The sequence below is a fragment of the Pogona vitticeps genome, chromosome 5, assembly GCF_051106095.1.
Source record: "Pogona vitticeps strain Pit_001003342236 chromosome 5, PviZW2.1, whole genome shotgun sequence".
Taxonomy (NCBI): Eukaryota; Metazoa; Chordata; class Lepidosauria; order Squamata; family Agamidae; genus Pogona; species Pogona vitticeps.
The window spans coordinates 176,882,024-176,898,033 of NC_135787.1; the positions used below are offsets into that span (position 1 = coordinate 176,882,024).

A 16,010-nucleotide genomic window follows, 5' to 3' on the forward strand; every position below is an offset into this window, starting at 1 on the left:
TTTCGTTTTCTTCCAAGAACGAAAGTGCAGAAAGCAGTCGATAGAGGGGGAAATGTCAAGCTGTGTCAAAGAGGAAGTGTCACAGAAGTAGCAGCTCCTCTGCTTAGAAGAGTTCCGGAATCTAAATAGGGACAGGTATGTGATGGTAAGAGGGGAATTTGGGGGATAGATGATCCAGGATGGAGGGGTTTCATCTCTACTCAGAAGTAGACCCTTCAGTTCACTGGGGCTTGGTTTATGTAAAGGAGGTAATTACTTCCAAGCAAAGGACGTCGGAGCAGTTGATGATTAACTTGGAAAGATGACTCCCGGTTGAAATTGCTGAGTTAAAATAGAAGTATAATCGTGCTTGATTAGCGCTGACTGGCAACCAAGGTGTTAACTTATGCAAATCTTGGAAGAGTGCCTAGTTTAGTTATTGCTCCTGTGGATTGTCACTATGTTTATTGGTATACATTTGAGCTTTCCTTAAACATGTCACACACCCCATTTTCTTTGTTTTGTAGCCTTTCTTCTCTATAAACAAGTGTGTTTGTGTGTGTCAGTGAAGGAGAGATTATACTTGTGGATAAGCTCTTCATATCTTTGGTATAGAGGGTTCTGCCCACAAATGTTTGTGCTAGACATGGGAGATTCGTCCTGTGAATCGAAGACAAATCTCCCGTGTCTAGTCTGTGCAATAGTCAATCCGTTAGTCTTCAAGATACCACTAGACATTTTCTAACCCATGGATAGGGGTTCTTCTCAGCTGCCCTCTGCTGTGCAGAGCTGCTGAGCTAAGCTTTCGAGGCAGTGGGACCTTATATACATTTGACCCCCTCCCATATATCCCACTGACATATATTTTTGTTTCTTTGTACTTTGCCTGATATGCTTGCTCCAATACGACTACCTCTTCTAAAATTTATACAATTGGTTTTATTGTGCTTCTTTAAATGTCCCAGATCTTGATCTGAGACAGGTCTTACATTCAGAACTTGTTCTGAATCTTCATGGATAACTTCTCTTTGAACATATCAAGAATAAACATGACTTGGCTTATTTATAGAAAACCTTTCCCTTGACACTGACCAACCCATGAGCCATGGCCATCTCTCTTGTCAGTTACAAGAGCTTCAGGCAACAGTGGTTCCTGCAGATTAAAAAGGCAAGGAGAGGCCTGCCAATAGCTGACGGCAACACGGGAGGTCACAAACAAAGCAGGAGAGAGCAGGTCAGCTTTTAAAAGAGCAACGAACCACTGCATCCATTTAATTCTCGATTTCCCCAAAGGAAGAAACTTCTGTCAGTCAAAGATGTTAGTAACCTATTTGACTAAGAATATTTAGTTGCTTTTACACCTGCTTTGTCACTTCTTCTATCTTTTAGAAATGGAGCTCAGTAATATTCCTGGAAGAATTCTAATTGGACAGTTACTTTTCTGACCCTAGTGATCCCCCCAGCTTTCATCTTATTGTCATTATTCCCTTCAGATCTCTCCCCTTGATCCTAGATTACTCTCCTGCCTGTCCATAATTGTTGCTTTTTTCTTAGCTGCACCAGCCTCTTCTCAGACTGTCTACATCTCTTTTATACAGCTGTTCACTGTGCAATCCTTTCAGTACCACAGAGTTTACTAGACAGAAATGTCTTGTCAAGAAGACATGAAAACATGGTGACTTAGAGTTTTGTTGAAGTGACTTGGCTCTTGCTTTTTAACATCAGTCCACAGGACTTGAAAAGTGCAGCTACATGGATCTTCGTGACTATCAGTGGGAAGTCATTGAGCCTGCTCTGGAGGGCAGAAATATCATCATATGGCTTCCAACCGGTGCAGGAAAGACCAGAGCAGCTGCTTATGTCTGTAAGAGGCACCTGGAGAGCCTAGAAAAGAGCAAGGTGGCTGTCTTAGTCAACACGGTAAGGACGGGTGGATGGGGAGACTGAAGACAAAGCTTCAGTTTCTGGTTTTGGAAAATCACTGCTCTATCTACTTGGCTGACAGGTTCCTCTAGTGGACCAACACCTAAAGAATGAGTTCAGCTTCCTTCAGGATCACTTCAAGATCACAGCCATCAGTGGTGACAGCACTGAGAAGATGTTCTTCTCGGATGTGGTGAAAGGCTATGACTTGATCATCTGTACAGCAAAGATCCTGCAAAATGCTCTCAGTAGCCAAGATGAGGAGATGCATGTGGAGCTGACGGGTGAGTATCTGACAGGTGACAATAGTGCTGTAGTTAAGAGAGAAGTTTCATATTGTTGCACTGAGACAATCCGGATGGTAGTGAAATTACATTATGCTACACAGAGCTAGGTAACAAATAAACTACTTTACATGGACCTAGAGGATAGACTCGAGGGACGTGGTGGTGCTGCGGGCTAAACTGCAGAAGCCTTTGTGTGCTGCAGGGTCAGAAGACCAGTAGTTGTAAAATCGAATCCATGCGACGGAGTGAGCTCCCGTTGTTTGTCCCAGCTCCCGCCAACCTAGAGGTTCGAAAGCATTCAAATGCAAGTAGATAAATAGGGACCACCTCTGTGGGAAGGTAAACAGCGTTCCGAATCTAAGTCGTGCTGGCCACGTGACAACGGAAAACTGTCTTCGGACAAAACGCTGGCTCTACGGCTTGGAAACGGGGATGAGCACCGCCCCCTAGAGTCGAACATGACTGACTAAAATGTCAAGGGGAACCTTTAGCTTAGGCTAGGGAGCAGAGGCTAAACAGATTAAGGATCTTCTCTCTACCCACAGTGAAGTCACATCATCATCATTTTAGAACTGCAGAACTGGTGGGACCCTATGACTCCTCAAGTCCTGCCCCTATCAAGGAGGCGCAGTGGGACATCAAAGTCCCAACCTCTGGCTCCACTGCCAAATACCTAAACGACTGAGTTACCTAGCAGTTCTAACTAGTACTCTCCTCAAATGTTCTGTAGGGGGTGCCTCTTTTTCTTTTAAGGTTGTCCCTGAGAGCATAACACTTGCTTTTCAGAAACAGAGAATCTGCAGATTCTGAGTAACAGAATCTTTTGTACTAGGAGATTCTCTGATTGTCATTCACTTCTCGAATCAACCCCACCTCCTAAAGTTCCCCTGAATAACCTTGCCTCTTTTTTTATGCTACTGTGATTACGTGCTCAGCCCGAAGTTAGCCTCGCAGAACTTGACATCTTGATGGTTATCAATAGCCGTAAAACTAATAGATATGAAAGTTAAGGCCTTTTCAATGGTGATTCCGCATTCTTAGAAATCTCTTCCCTAGCAGGTAGATATGATCCTTCACTTGCCTGTATTTTTTAAAAAGTTTCATCTAACTATTTTCATTTAGCTTCTTTTTGAGCTCTGTTGTTTTATGATATTTTGGTATTTAGATATTGTCATTGATAATTGCCTTAGTATGCAGTCTGTGTTAATTTGTGGTGTTAATGGCATATTCAGTTAGGAACATATATTTATAAACTTCTTATGAAGGTTTTCCATAAAAGATGCCTGACTAGTACTGAAAATGTAGAGCTGCTGATCGTTTTCCATCCGCCCATGCAGATTTCTCATTACTGGTAATTGATGAATGCCACCACACTCACAAAGAAACCACCTACAACCAGATTATGGAGGACTACCTGGAGCGTAAGCTGAAAGGGCAACAGAATTTGCCACAGATCCTGGGGCTGACAGCCTCGCTAGGAACTGGAGGTGCTAACTCCCTGAAGGGAGCCCAGGACCACATCCTGCAAGTAAGCCTGTCAGAAGACACCGCGCCCCAAGATTGGAACCACTGACATCACTGCCACCTCCCTCTAAGCTTTTGCAGTAGCTTTGGGGGTTATTTAGCATCCAGAATTTCCCCTGCACAATAGCTGCCTGGGGAATTCTGGGAGTTATCAGAAATCACATACCAGCACACCTCTACGTTGCATGATTTTCCTATAGCTTTGATGCTCAACCAGTGAGACATGTCCTCTCCAGAGCTTGGTTCCACCCTGAATTTAAATTATAATCAGGATTTTATATTGAACACATTCAATATTTTATATTTAATTAAAGAAACAAGGGGATGGCCATTATGCTTCTTTCTTTCTAAGTGTGCAGCTTATTGCATTGTCCTATGATGCACAATAGTGTACCAATGATATTTCTCTTGCCTTTCTTTATGTATGCTGCAGTGTAGAGAACATTTGTGTATGGATGGTGTGTGGCACCCCTGTTTAAATTTTACATCCACTTGGTAATCTTTCTTCCTCTCCGGGGCACTGCCAGATGATGTAACAGGGAGAAAAACATCCCACCGCCTATTTCCCAATTCCTCTCCCAACTGATATTTCAGACAAAATTATTGGGGAAGGTGAGATTGAGGGGGAGGAAATGTTTTATGTTCTCCAGACGGGGACATGGGTTTTAAAAGGCCGGAAAGCACTGTTCAAAAAATTGCTACGGTCTGCAAATGCAAGCTTATTTCTTGTGTTGCCTGGCACCCGTTGTGGATGAGGGAGACAGAGGAACAACTAAGGGTAGGTAGAAGCAGAGGCAAGAGTAGGCATTCATGCATCTGCTTAAATATACACATATGTGCAATCTCTTTCCCCCTCCCTTTCACACACACACAAACACAGGCCCTCTGCCTCTGGTAAGGAATTGTCTGTCAGGAGAGGCAAGTCTTCAGTGAGGTTGTTTCCCATTTTCGCTAAAGCACTGATTTCCAACCTTGGGTAACCCAGATGTTCTTGCAGTTCCCAGAAGCCTCCACCACCAGCTGTGCTGGCCAGAGTTTCTGGGAGTTGCAGTCCAAGAGTACCTGAGTTACTCAAGGTTGGGAACCAGTGCTCTAAAGGACGAGCCTCTAGTATTTTACAGAGGCAGCAGAGGAGAGATCGCTCAGTATGCAGACTTGCCTTTATATGCTACAGATGACAGATCTGAGCTCTTCAATTAGAAGGATAACATAGCAGATAATGGGGTGGAAACAAAAACCCTGCTTGACTGCCCTCGCAGGACAAATAGCATGAGATGGCTTTTCCAGAATAGATGGGGAAATTGCTTTAAGATGTACTATTTCAGTTACAGATGGGGTAATTTCATGGCTGCATATTCATCCAAAAAAATTCCTTGCGCTTAGATCAGGTATCTCAGAGAAGAATTCTAGCAAACACCAGAAAAGTCTGCAAATGATGCATGAGTAATTGTGTCCTCCTCACCTTTTCTGCCAGTCCATACAGTGCCAGGCGGGTGGGTTGGTGATAGTAGAGCACTAAGTCTAATGCTGAGCTTTCCCAATGGCTGAAATATTTGTGTGGCTTGTTCCAGATCTGTGCCAACCTGGATGCTGAAAAAATAATGTCATCTGAAAAGTACAAGTTATACCTTGAAAAACATGTCCCGCAACCCAAGAAGCAGTATAATGTGTCTCTACCAAGATTTCAGGTAAGGTCTTCTTACAAACACATGATGACTCAGCAAAGTAGGGGCAGCCGGATGAGGTGATGATACTATGTCTGTTGAAATAGCTGCATGCCCGGGTAGCATTTCTCCTAATATGTGCTGTTTCTACATCCTTTATTCTCAGGATCCCTTTGGAGAAAAGCTCAAGAAAATAATGACTGAAATCTATGGTTATCTGGAGGTGTTGAAGTTGACTACAAAGTTTGGTACCCAGATCTTTGAGCAGCAAATTGTGGAGCTTGAGAAGGAAGGTGAGTGTGCCATGGAAAATCGCAATGACTCTTTGGATATGGATAGGAAAATGGGGGAGGAGAGAGAGAATCCTAGCAGTTTCCTTGCTTGAAATGTCTTTTCAAGCCTTGCAACCTAAGAACTTTTTACTGAAGAGATAAGGGACTAAATCTATGTACCGTATTTTTCGCTCCATAAGACGCACCTCTCCATAAGATGCACCAAATTTTTAGGAGAAGAAAACAGGAAAAAAATCTGTTTTCTTCTCCTAAAAATTGGTGAGCCTTATGGAGAGGTCCGTCTTATGGAACGCAACCTAGGACCCTTTGGAGGCTCACCCAGCCCCCCCCAAAGGCCAGAGGGGGCAAAATCACCACCTTCTGGGGCTCTTTTGAGGCTTGGAAAGCTTCAGAAGAACCCCCAGAAGCTGGCAATTTCGCCCCCTCTAGCCCGGTGGGGGGGCAGGGTGAGCCTCCAAAGGGTCCTAGAGTGTGTTCCAGGACCCTTTAGAGACTCACCCTGCCCCCCTGGGGGAAAGCCTCTCAAAAGGTCCTGGGAGCTGGCGATTTCGCCTGCGCTGGCCCCGTGGGGGGGTGGGGGTAGCGTGGCAAGGGTCCGAGGAGGCCTTCCAGATCCATGCCACGCTACCCCCAACCCCCTCCACGGGGCGAGCGCGGGCGAAATAGCGACCTTCCAGGACCTTTTGAGAGGTTTTCAAGCCTCTCAAAAAGTCCTGGGAGCTGGCGATTTCGCCCACGCTGGCCCCGTGGGGGGGGGTAGCGTGGCAAGGGTCCGAGGGGGCCTTCCAGACCCTTGCCACGCTACCCCCACCCCACCCCCATGGGGCAAGCGCGGGCGAAATAGCAACCTTGCAGGATCTTTTGAGAGGTTTTCAAGCCTCTCAAAAGGTCCTGGGAGCTGGCGATTTCGCCCGCGCTGGCCCTGTGGGGGCTGGGGGAGCATCGCAAGGGTCCTGGAAGGCTCCCTTGGACCCTTGCGACGCTCCCCCCCACGGGGCCAGTGGGGGCAAAGTCACCACCTTCGCTCCATAAGACGCATAGACTTTCTACCCCCCTTTTGGAGGGGAAAAAGTGTGTCTTACGGAGCAAAAAATACATTATTTGTTTTTTAAAAAACTGGACACTTCTGGAAACAATTGTCTAAACCTTAGCAATAATGAGGCTCAGTTTGATGGATGAATATGAAATGCAGGAGCAAAAGAACAGATTTCTGAATGGCAGGCAGGAAATGACAATCTCTGATACTCTTGGGGGGGAGGAAGCAAAGCAAAGTGTACTGCCTATATATCACCCTATAGTGCTCTAGACCACTGGTTCTTAACCTTGGGTTACTCAGGAGTTTTGGACTCCAACTCCCAGAAGCCTTCACCACCAGCTGTCCTGACTGGGGTTTCTGGGAGTTGCAGTTCAAAAGCATCCGAGTAACAAAGGTTAAGAACCACTGCTCTAGACTAACAAATATAGCTCAATAAGAAGCTGACAGCATATACTAAGATCCAGGTCTATAGAGCCTGTGTCCTGAGTACATTCCTGTACTGCAGTGAGTCCTGAACCCTTTGTGCATGGCAGGAGAGGAAGCTAAACACATTCCATATGCATTGTCTCCAACTGAGTTTTGGTATCACCTGGAAGGACAAAGTTACAAATAGAGCAGTCCTAGAATGAGCTGGAATTTTTTAGCATGTATACATTACTGAAACAGCAACGCCTGTGGTGGCTCAGGCAAGTCTTGAGAATGGCTGACGGTCGGATTCCAAAAGATCTTCTGTATGGAGAATTAGTGCAGGGAAATCACCCCAGAGGGAGACCACAGCTGCGATACAAGGATATCTGCAAGTGGGATCTGAAGGCCTTAGAAATTGACCTCAACAGATGGGAAACCCTGACATATGAGTGTTCAGCCTGGAGGCAGGCGGTGGAGCATGGCCTCTCCCAATTTGAAGAGACCCTTGTTCAGCAGGCTGAGGCAGAGACAGTCCCGAAACCAGCAAAATCAGGGAGCTGGACAGGGGACAGATTGTATTTGTCTTCAGTGTGGAAGGGATTGTCACTCTCAAATTGGCCTTCTCAGCCACACTAGACGCTATGCTGAGAGCACATTTCCATAGTCTCTTGAGACTGAATTTTTAAGTGCTTAAAGCATTCTCTGGGTGGTTTATAATTTTTTTAAAAATTGATTATACAGGATACTCATTGCCCCCCACCCCAGCAAGCTGAGTACTCATTTTACCAAGGATGAAAGGCTGACCTGGCTGTGACATTCATTGATATTGAATGCTGGCCATGAGCAAAGTTTTCGTTGCAATGCTGCATTTTAACCACTGCATAAGATTTTCACTTAGCTGGATTTTTTGACCACTATCCTGTGCAATATTTAAACATAATTCCACTTGCTGAAGCTGCTGTGATAACATAACCAGATTATATGACCATGCATTTGATGATATTTAACCAGCAGCTCAGCAGATTACTGCAGCAGCTTCTGCAGCTCAAGCTTCATACATGTAAGTGTTAAACATTATACTGGCCTTTAAAAAGAAGAACTAGCTAAATAATATTTCTAGTGTAGACTAAAGAACACCACTCTTCCCTAAGTGTTAAATCCTCTTATCTCCACTATGTATTCATTAAGCTGGAATCACTAAATAATGTTTTGTCCTGTTTATGGACTGAAAAATTACCCGTTAGAACTTTGCAACCCATATGAATCAATAAACGTATGAAAGATTCAGATACTCAATGGGAGAAAGAAACGAAGCATTTTGGAACAGATACCACAGATCTGACCAGATTATAGCACTTCACCCCACGTCTTTCTCTGGGCCAAATCTGGACATTGAAATCCCCACTGAGATGTCAGTCAAAATGTCAAGAAAATGGGCTAGCATGTTATTTTAGCAGCGGATCTGGGGAACCAGTCTATAATTGTTCACATCCTCTTCATGGTGCTCACCAAGAAGACCCCATGATTTCCTGAAATCAGTCTTGATTTTGACATTAACACTGTCTTTTCTGCATTAAGCAGAATTTTGAAGAAGAGTTCCCAATTCATAGCCAGATATCTATCCTTTTATTCCTAGTGTCCCAGTGTAGAAACTGTGAAGCAGACAGGAGGTTTGAATGTTACTGAGGTTTTAATATGATAACTTTATCTACAGGTAGAACTTTTGAACTCTTTCCTTTAGTGATGATAACTGATTCTGTTATCTTTATATTTGCCCAATAAAGTTACAGTTAATAAATGAGATGGGATAGTGGAAAAATATTAGAAAAATTGTCTCCAACAATTGTAATGAACTTTGACACTTTCACTTTGTCAGGAGCAACACGTTTTTGCCAAAAGACCCGAGTGTGTGCCTCGCATCTCCGTAAATACAATGATGCCCTGCTGATCAATGATACTCTTCGCATGATTGATGCCTTCAACAGCCTGGATGAGTTTTACCAGCTGGAAAAAACTATGAAGGATTTGCAGCATCCAGCAGAGCGTTACCTGGTCCAGCTCTTTGACGGTGAGAATTAGCAGTGGAAAAATTAAAGGAAATAAAGTAACCGAGAGTGGGCTTCCAAATGGTTTAAACCAGTAGGGAGAGGATTCCCCCCCCCCCCCACTATGCTGTTTTCCTGACCAAAATGGCCTCCAGGATTGCATTTCTCCTATATTGTAGGTTAAGAAAATTAAACAGCGGGGAAAATACAGGGATCTCTCTATTTATTCCAGAGGACAAATAAAAGTGTTGATGAGATCATTTTGACCAGAATATAGGGTATAGGAGAAGTAAGGAAAGCGTGGTTGTCCAGATGTTGTTGGACTGGAAGTTCTATCATCCTTCACATTGACTAGGCTGGCTAGGGCTTGCAAAAGATGGAAGGCTGCAATTCACACATATTGGATACAGAGGAACCGGTTCGAGAACACGGCTCCCCTGCACTTTTCCACCAAATCAGAACCCCCACTGCAAACTCTGATGCTGCATTTTAATTGTGCAGACATAGTGAACATTGCTTTTTGGGATCCTAATTCTCTAAAGGAATGCAAATATGAGGGTGGGCAACAGTTAGCCTCCCTTAGTATATTTTTTGTGGGCCATCCCAGCAACCCCATACTTGTTAATTAGTGTTAAATGCTCTCAGTTTTTGGATCTAAAGAAACATCGTTCCCATTCATTAGGCATAAGAGTGTACCATCTGCGTCTTCTCACCCATTGATAAGATCTTTGTGTAATTGCAGGGAACAGGACACACCTTTTGGCCTTAGCTCAAAATGAGAACTATGAGAATCCCAACCTTGCTGTGCTGCAGCAAGTCCTCCAAGACCATTTCCAAGAAGAGAAGAGCTCACGGGGTATTGTGTTCAGCAGGACCCGCCAGAGTGCTCATTCCCTTCACCAGTGGGTGCAAGATAACGAGGCTTTTCGTGAACTTGGGATCAAACCTGGTGTCCTGACAGGGGCTGGCTATAGCAGCCACACAAAACACATGACACAGGTAAATCTAAGAAGGGGAAAGGTCCGGGCCTTGAATCCCAGTTCTGTTGCAGATCAAGGGGAGGACATAAGGCGGGTTTGCTTATCATTTGATTTTAAATATATACATGCGCATTGCTTGATTTTTCATAGGCTGCCGTTTTTTAGAAGAAATGTCTGAATTTATCTCCACTGAAATTCCTTGTATCAGAGTTGATATTGAGGTACTCTTAGATTTGCAGCTGTTGACAAATGGGCCATGATCCATCTCCCATATTATCCCTCCCTCTAATATGAAATTGGTCCAGGGATTGGCAGTAGAAAGAAACAGAGGTTTCTGAGGGACACCATGATGTGATTTCTGGTTTCTGTGTCAAACTTCCGAAACCACACTGGGGGGGGGGGTGAAGGTTACATCCTAAGGAGAATTACATCTGAGCACAATATATAAAGAGTGAATCTTAGAGTGGCTTGACTGTTTCAAACTTTTTCCTCTTTCTGCACCCTTGTCATGATAGCTCAAGGTGGCTTGCTCAGTTGATCTTGTACATCATGATACAGTATATTCTCTAAGGCCAAAGTCTCGTACGCAGACGTTCACTTTTCTTACATACACCAAGGGATCTGCAGGGTGAATTTTCAGGTAAAACCCTACGAAGTTTAGTAAATAATGAAGTGCTCTAGCCAAATTACAATCTCTTCCCCTGAAACAGCAGTGCTCCATTTTAAAGGCAGCCTAAAGACTTGGAAAATTAGTCAGGATGCTTAACTATCTCAGCAGAAGGGGCCTAGCAATACCCAAAGGAGGCCCTGCACATCATGTCCAGCAACCAAGTACATGGTGAAAATGGCGTCTGATGGCAATCTTTGAGGTTTACTTTGATGGCTACATTAAGGAGGGGGGGAAGCTTCATATTGGTACCTGAATGAGCTTTATAGCTCTACTCCTGTTCCTTCCAGCAAGAACAACAAAATGTCATCCAACATTTTCGCAAGGGAGCGCTCAATTTACTGTTCTCTACCAGTGTAGCTGAGGAGGGCCTGGACATCCCCGAATGTAATATTGTGATCCGTTATGGGCTGATGACAAATGAGATTGCCATGATGCAGGTAAGTCAAATTCACTATCTGTGGTGAATCTTGTTAAAATTTGCTCTGTTGACAGATGTCATGCAGGAGAATGACAAAATGAGTATTTAATCCTGGGGAAAATCATAACACGAGTATTTCGGGTCATTAAAGAATATGGCTGCACTGAGAAGCTAGGAGAGTTGTTGTGGCTGTGCCTAGGCATAGGTGAGGGGAGTAGTTGGCCTGGAATTTTTGACGATGGGCCTAAATGTTGCCCCTTGCATCCTTTTTTCAGGCCAGGGGCCGTGCCCGTGCCCCAGAGAGCACCTACTCTGTTTTGGCCAAGGCTAACAGCAAGGAGGTGGCCCGAGAAAAGCTCAATGAGACTCTGGAGAGCTTGATGAATAAAGCTATTGCATCGGTGCAGCAGATGTCTGAGGAAGAATATCGCCTGAAGGTAAGTAAGCAGTGAGTAGACACTGGAAAAGCTGTCAAAGAGGCTGACTACACGGGTTGTTTAACTTGCTGTTTGAAGCGCTGCGGGGATGGGCTGGTATACTCTTAAAGACAGCAATCAAGCAATGTATTTGCTAGATTGCACCAGCTTGTTGCCAGAGCATTCCTACGTAAACCTTTCTGGCCTCTGTAAAGGGGCTTCTACTTTTCTGATGTGGGTAGGATCGCCATGGTTTGGATTTTGGTTCCAGTGCATGTGATCTCTGGAACTGATCCAAAGCAAGACTTCTTCTTTCAGTTTGCCCTTCTCGTTAAATGGCTTAATAAGTAAGCCACTTCAGGATATGTATTGGCAAATTAATAACTTCACCTGCTTGGTACAGGGCAGAGGAAGTGAAAGAAATTTTTTGTTACTATATATAGACTATCACTGATGTGCTACATCAGTTATAAAATAAATAAATAAATACAGTATTTTCATTGCCTTGTCTTAAAGGGCTGGTCAAGAAACTCCCCTTTAAGGCTCTTTGAGGCAAAGCAAAGAACATGCATGCATGCATGCATGCATGCATACGTGCATGCATGCATGCATGCATGCATGCATGCATACATACATACATACATACATACATGCATGCATACATACATACATACATACATACATACATACATACATACATACATACATACATACATACATACATACATACATACATACATACATACATACATACATACATATGCAGCACATCAGAGTTGGTCTACGTACAGTTAAAAAAATCCCCACATACCCTGCCCTCTGCTGAGCAGGCGAAATGATTAATTTGCCAATATCCTGAAGTGGCTCGCTTATTAAGCCACTTCATGATAGTGTCAGCAGCCATTTCTGTGTGAATGTTCAGGCTAGATTAGATTGTTCTAATCAATCCTGATCATTTCCAAGTGACCCACACTTGCTCACTCACTGTTACTAGTGTAGCCATACCGAAAGTCTCATGAAGTAGTGGTAGAATCCATTCATTAAGGAGTTTTTGCTAACCTTAACTTTATTGGGAGAGGAGGCGAGTAGTAAAACTACAATCAAACTAAATGTACAGAAGAATGTACTAAATGTACAAAAGAGCCTCGTGGTGCAGTGGTTAAACTGCTGTACTGCAGCTAAAATTGTGATGACCTGGGGTTCAGTACTACAGTAGGTAGTCGGCTCAAGGTTGACTCAGCCTTCTATCCTTCCGAGGTCGGTAAAATGAGTACCCGGCTCGCTGGGGGGGAGGGGCAATGTGTAGCCTGTATAATTAAAATTGTAAACCGCCCAGAGAGTGCTTGTAGTGCTATGGGGCGGTATATAAGTCCAATAAATAAATAAACAAATAAATAAGGATCCCATGTGCAGCTCATGCTGATGTTTCAGAAGGTAGGTAGGACAGTGCATATTTGAATGTTCTCTCATGTATGAAAATGAATTCCCTGTATGCAAGAGACTAGCACATTATAGAGAAGCTTAGATTAACAGCCAGACTTGTGCCATGTACTTCTCCCTATTGTGTGGGCTGATTTTAAGATGTTACTTTAATATTGTTCATGTAAGGTACAAATGTTTAAGTAATTTTCCTCTTCAACAGCCCTCTGAGGTAAGACTGTAATTCCCATTTTGCAGATAAGATGACGTGGCTTAGTCTGACTTTCTACAGGTCATCCAAGAGCAGTGTGGATGAAGTAAATTGCATTCACTGGATCATGTTGGTTCCAGATGAAGAAAATAATGTGGAATGTAGGTTAAATCTAAATGAACAACTTGCAGGGCAGCTATTTTGCATTTCTAGTGAATGGAGCAGTGAAAATGACAAAGGGACCTTTTTGTGGAGTCATGTCTTCCAGCCTGGGAGGAATGAACAGGGGTCCTAGAAGGAAGAATAAATTATTTAAAACCAGTTTTCCTGCCTGCTTCTCACTTTCTTCTTGCAGAGCATATGCCATCCTTGGAATGATTAACATCTCTCAGGCTGCTACTCCTTTCTTTCCTATAGATTGCAAAGCTTCAGCATGAAGCCATTGTCATCCGTAGGGTGCGAAATGCTGGACGTAAGCAGCAACGCCAGCTCCATGATCCCGGCAATGTGCTCCTGTACTGCATCGGCTGCAACACAGCAGTCTGCCATGGCAGTGACCTGCGCAAAATCGAGAATATGCACCATGTGAACAATAATCCCAACTTCAGGTGAGGCAAGTCTACAGGAGCAGAATCATTGTGACTGAATAGGACTAAATGGGCCTTTGACAGTCACCTTTTATTCCCCTGAGTTCCTGTTTCTCCACTTGTTTCTTTGCTCAAATCCACCGTGCAATTCTAAAGGGAAGAAAGGAACTTCACCAAAGGATAAAGTTGTGTGCATTCTCAGCTGGATAGGTGCAGGGCCAGATTCCAGCAGCTCTCCCTAGCCACATCGATTCAGGCAGTGGCTAAACAGGAGACAGATGGCTTTATTTACAAAGTGGAACACAGTTCTGAAAGTGGTTGACTACATTCTACATAGTAAGGTGATTGTCTGGCTTCATTCAATTATACATTTCATATTTTACAAAATGTTGAAGGTTGTGTCACTGAACACAATCTTCAAAACTGGCTCCACTGAGAGCCAGAGAGTGGACGGACACAATGGCCGTCTATCAGAGTCACCAAGTTCTTTGGATCTTCATGTCCTTTTTATAGCGGAAAGGAACAAAGGATGGCCGAGAGGATGGAACAAGTCTCCTCGTCTGTCAGTGTCAGCTTGGCTCTTTGTGCACTGAAGGGGCTGAGCAGCTGTGGCTCTCCAGATGTTCACAGAATGTTACTCCTATCAGCCATAGCCATAATGGTGAGGGTTAATGGGTCCTCCAGATGTTGTTGGACTTCTAGTTGCCCCTAGTTTCCTAGCATTCTTTTTACAATACAGTTGATCAGGATGCCTCTGAAAAACCCACAAACAAGACATGAATCAGGGCATTCCCATTAGTTCCCTACATGCCATGTTTAAGAGTATACATTCAGTTTAATTTTAATGGCTAATAGTTACTAATAGACTCTTGGTGTGAAAATCTTATTTTAAAAAAATCAATGAAATAGAGGAGTGTATTTATTTTTACAAAGGTATGCATTGAAATGGGTTTTGGGGCAAAATGAGTTTTTGTATATTAGTGTTTGTGGCTTATGATACAGTGTGTTCATGAGGGAAACACCTGTATTGGGCAATTGCAAAGTGACTTGGTTTGCATATGGACATACTATAGTAATCAGCAATGAGAAACTAGTAAACTGCTGGATAGCTTAGTGTCAGATGTGCTTTGATTTGAATTCCTGCACTGAGCAGGGGATTAGACTCAATGACCTTATAGGGCCCATCTGACTCAATTATTCTATGATTAGGCATCTGGCTGCAGAGCCAGAGGTTGGAAGTTCAATTCCCCACTGTGCTTCTGTGTTAAGGCCTGAATTTGATTATCCATAGGGTCATTTCAAGCTCTGCAATTCTAAGATGATTTATTACCAGTAGTATTAGTATTAATATTAACTTAAGAATGTCTTATCTTCGTTGTAGACTATACTACAGAGCATCATTTGGCCATGTGGCAGTTCCTCGCCAATTCAAGGACTGGAAGCCAGGCAGCTCCATCAGCTGCAACAAATGTGGGCAGGTAAGTGCAACCAGGATACCCAGTGTGGTGCAGTGGATAAAATGATGGACTAGGACTCAGGAGAACTGGGTTTGAAGCCCTGTCCACCCATGGAAACTCACTGGGGGAATGGAACGGGTAAAACAATTTCTTCAACATATCACTTGCTTTGAAAGCCCTATTAGGACTGTAAGTTCCAAGTGACCGCACAAAATATCAAGTACAACCAAGAGACAGATAGTGTATCATTCATTCCTAAACAAAGCATGTCATAATAGGAGATGTGTCTCTTCACCAGTCATAGATAGTAGTCCTAAAGTAATGGTCCCAACTCTGCTGCCCTCGCAGGCTTCTTTTAAATTACTCCTACTCATTTATAAACCCTATATAGCAAGATAAGAGGGAAGGAAGTTCTCTTATAATTGAATCTCTCCTTTGGTCTCTAGAACCAGAAGAGAAAGCAGAACTTACATACTGTAATAGATCAGCAGGCAACTATGGAGAATACATTAACTTTAATACTGGATCAACATTTGGATGCATGACTTTCAATCTTTTAGATCATGCATGATTTGCTTAAATCTCTGGTCCATATGCCAAATCTCAATGCAGCTCTAAGCAGTTAGGCCATGAACTAGCACAAGGTTACATATAACTAAGGGTGCAGAAATAAGTGAATTTAAGGCTTATGTG

General features: G+C 43.5%; 1 protein-coding gene across 2 annotated transcripts in view; it reads left to right on the forward strand.

The window, feature by feature from the left end:
* The window catches only part of DHX58 (DExH-box helicase 58), an 18,836-nt gene continuing 2,826 nt past the window's right edge, over positions 1-16,010 (forward strand). The window contains exons 1-12 of one of the 2 annotated variants that reach the window (XM_020792197.3): positions 1-135; positions 1,705-1,899; positions 1,985-2,186; positions 3,527-3,717; positions 5,285-5,401; positions 5,544-5,670; positions 8,991-9,182; positions 9,902-10,158; positions 11,097-11,246; positions 11,503-11,664; positions 13,691-13,881; positions 15,242-15,338. In XM_020792197.3, coding sequence (XP_020647856.3) covers positions 1,732-1,899; positions 1,985-2,186; positions 3,527-3,717; positions 5,285-5,401; positions 5,544-5,670; positions 8,991-9,182; positions 9,902-10,158; positions 11,097-11,246; positions 11,503-11,664; positions 13,691-13,881; positions 15,242-15,338 — 1,854 coding nt within the window. In that variant the 5' untranslated portion in view covers positions 1-135; positions 1,705-1,731. Of the gene's footprint in view, positions 146-1,704; positions 1,900-1,984; positions 2,187-3,526; positions 3,718-5,284; positions 5,402-5,543; positions 5,671-8,990; positions 9,183-9,901; positions 10,159-11,096; positions 11,247-11,502; positions 11,665-13,690; positions 13,882-15,241; positions 15,339-16,010 lie in introns of both variants that reach the window. The other variant, XM_072999936.2, reaches the window with a different exon arrangement.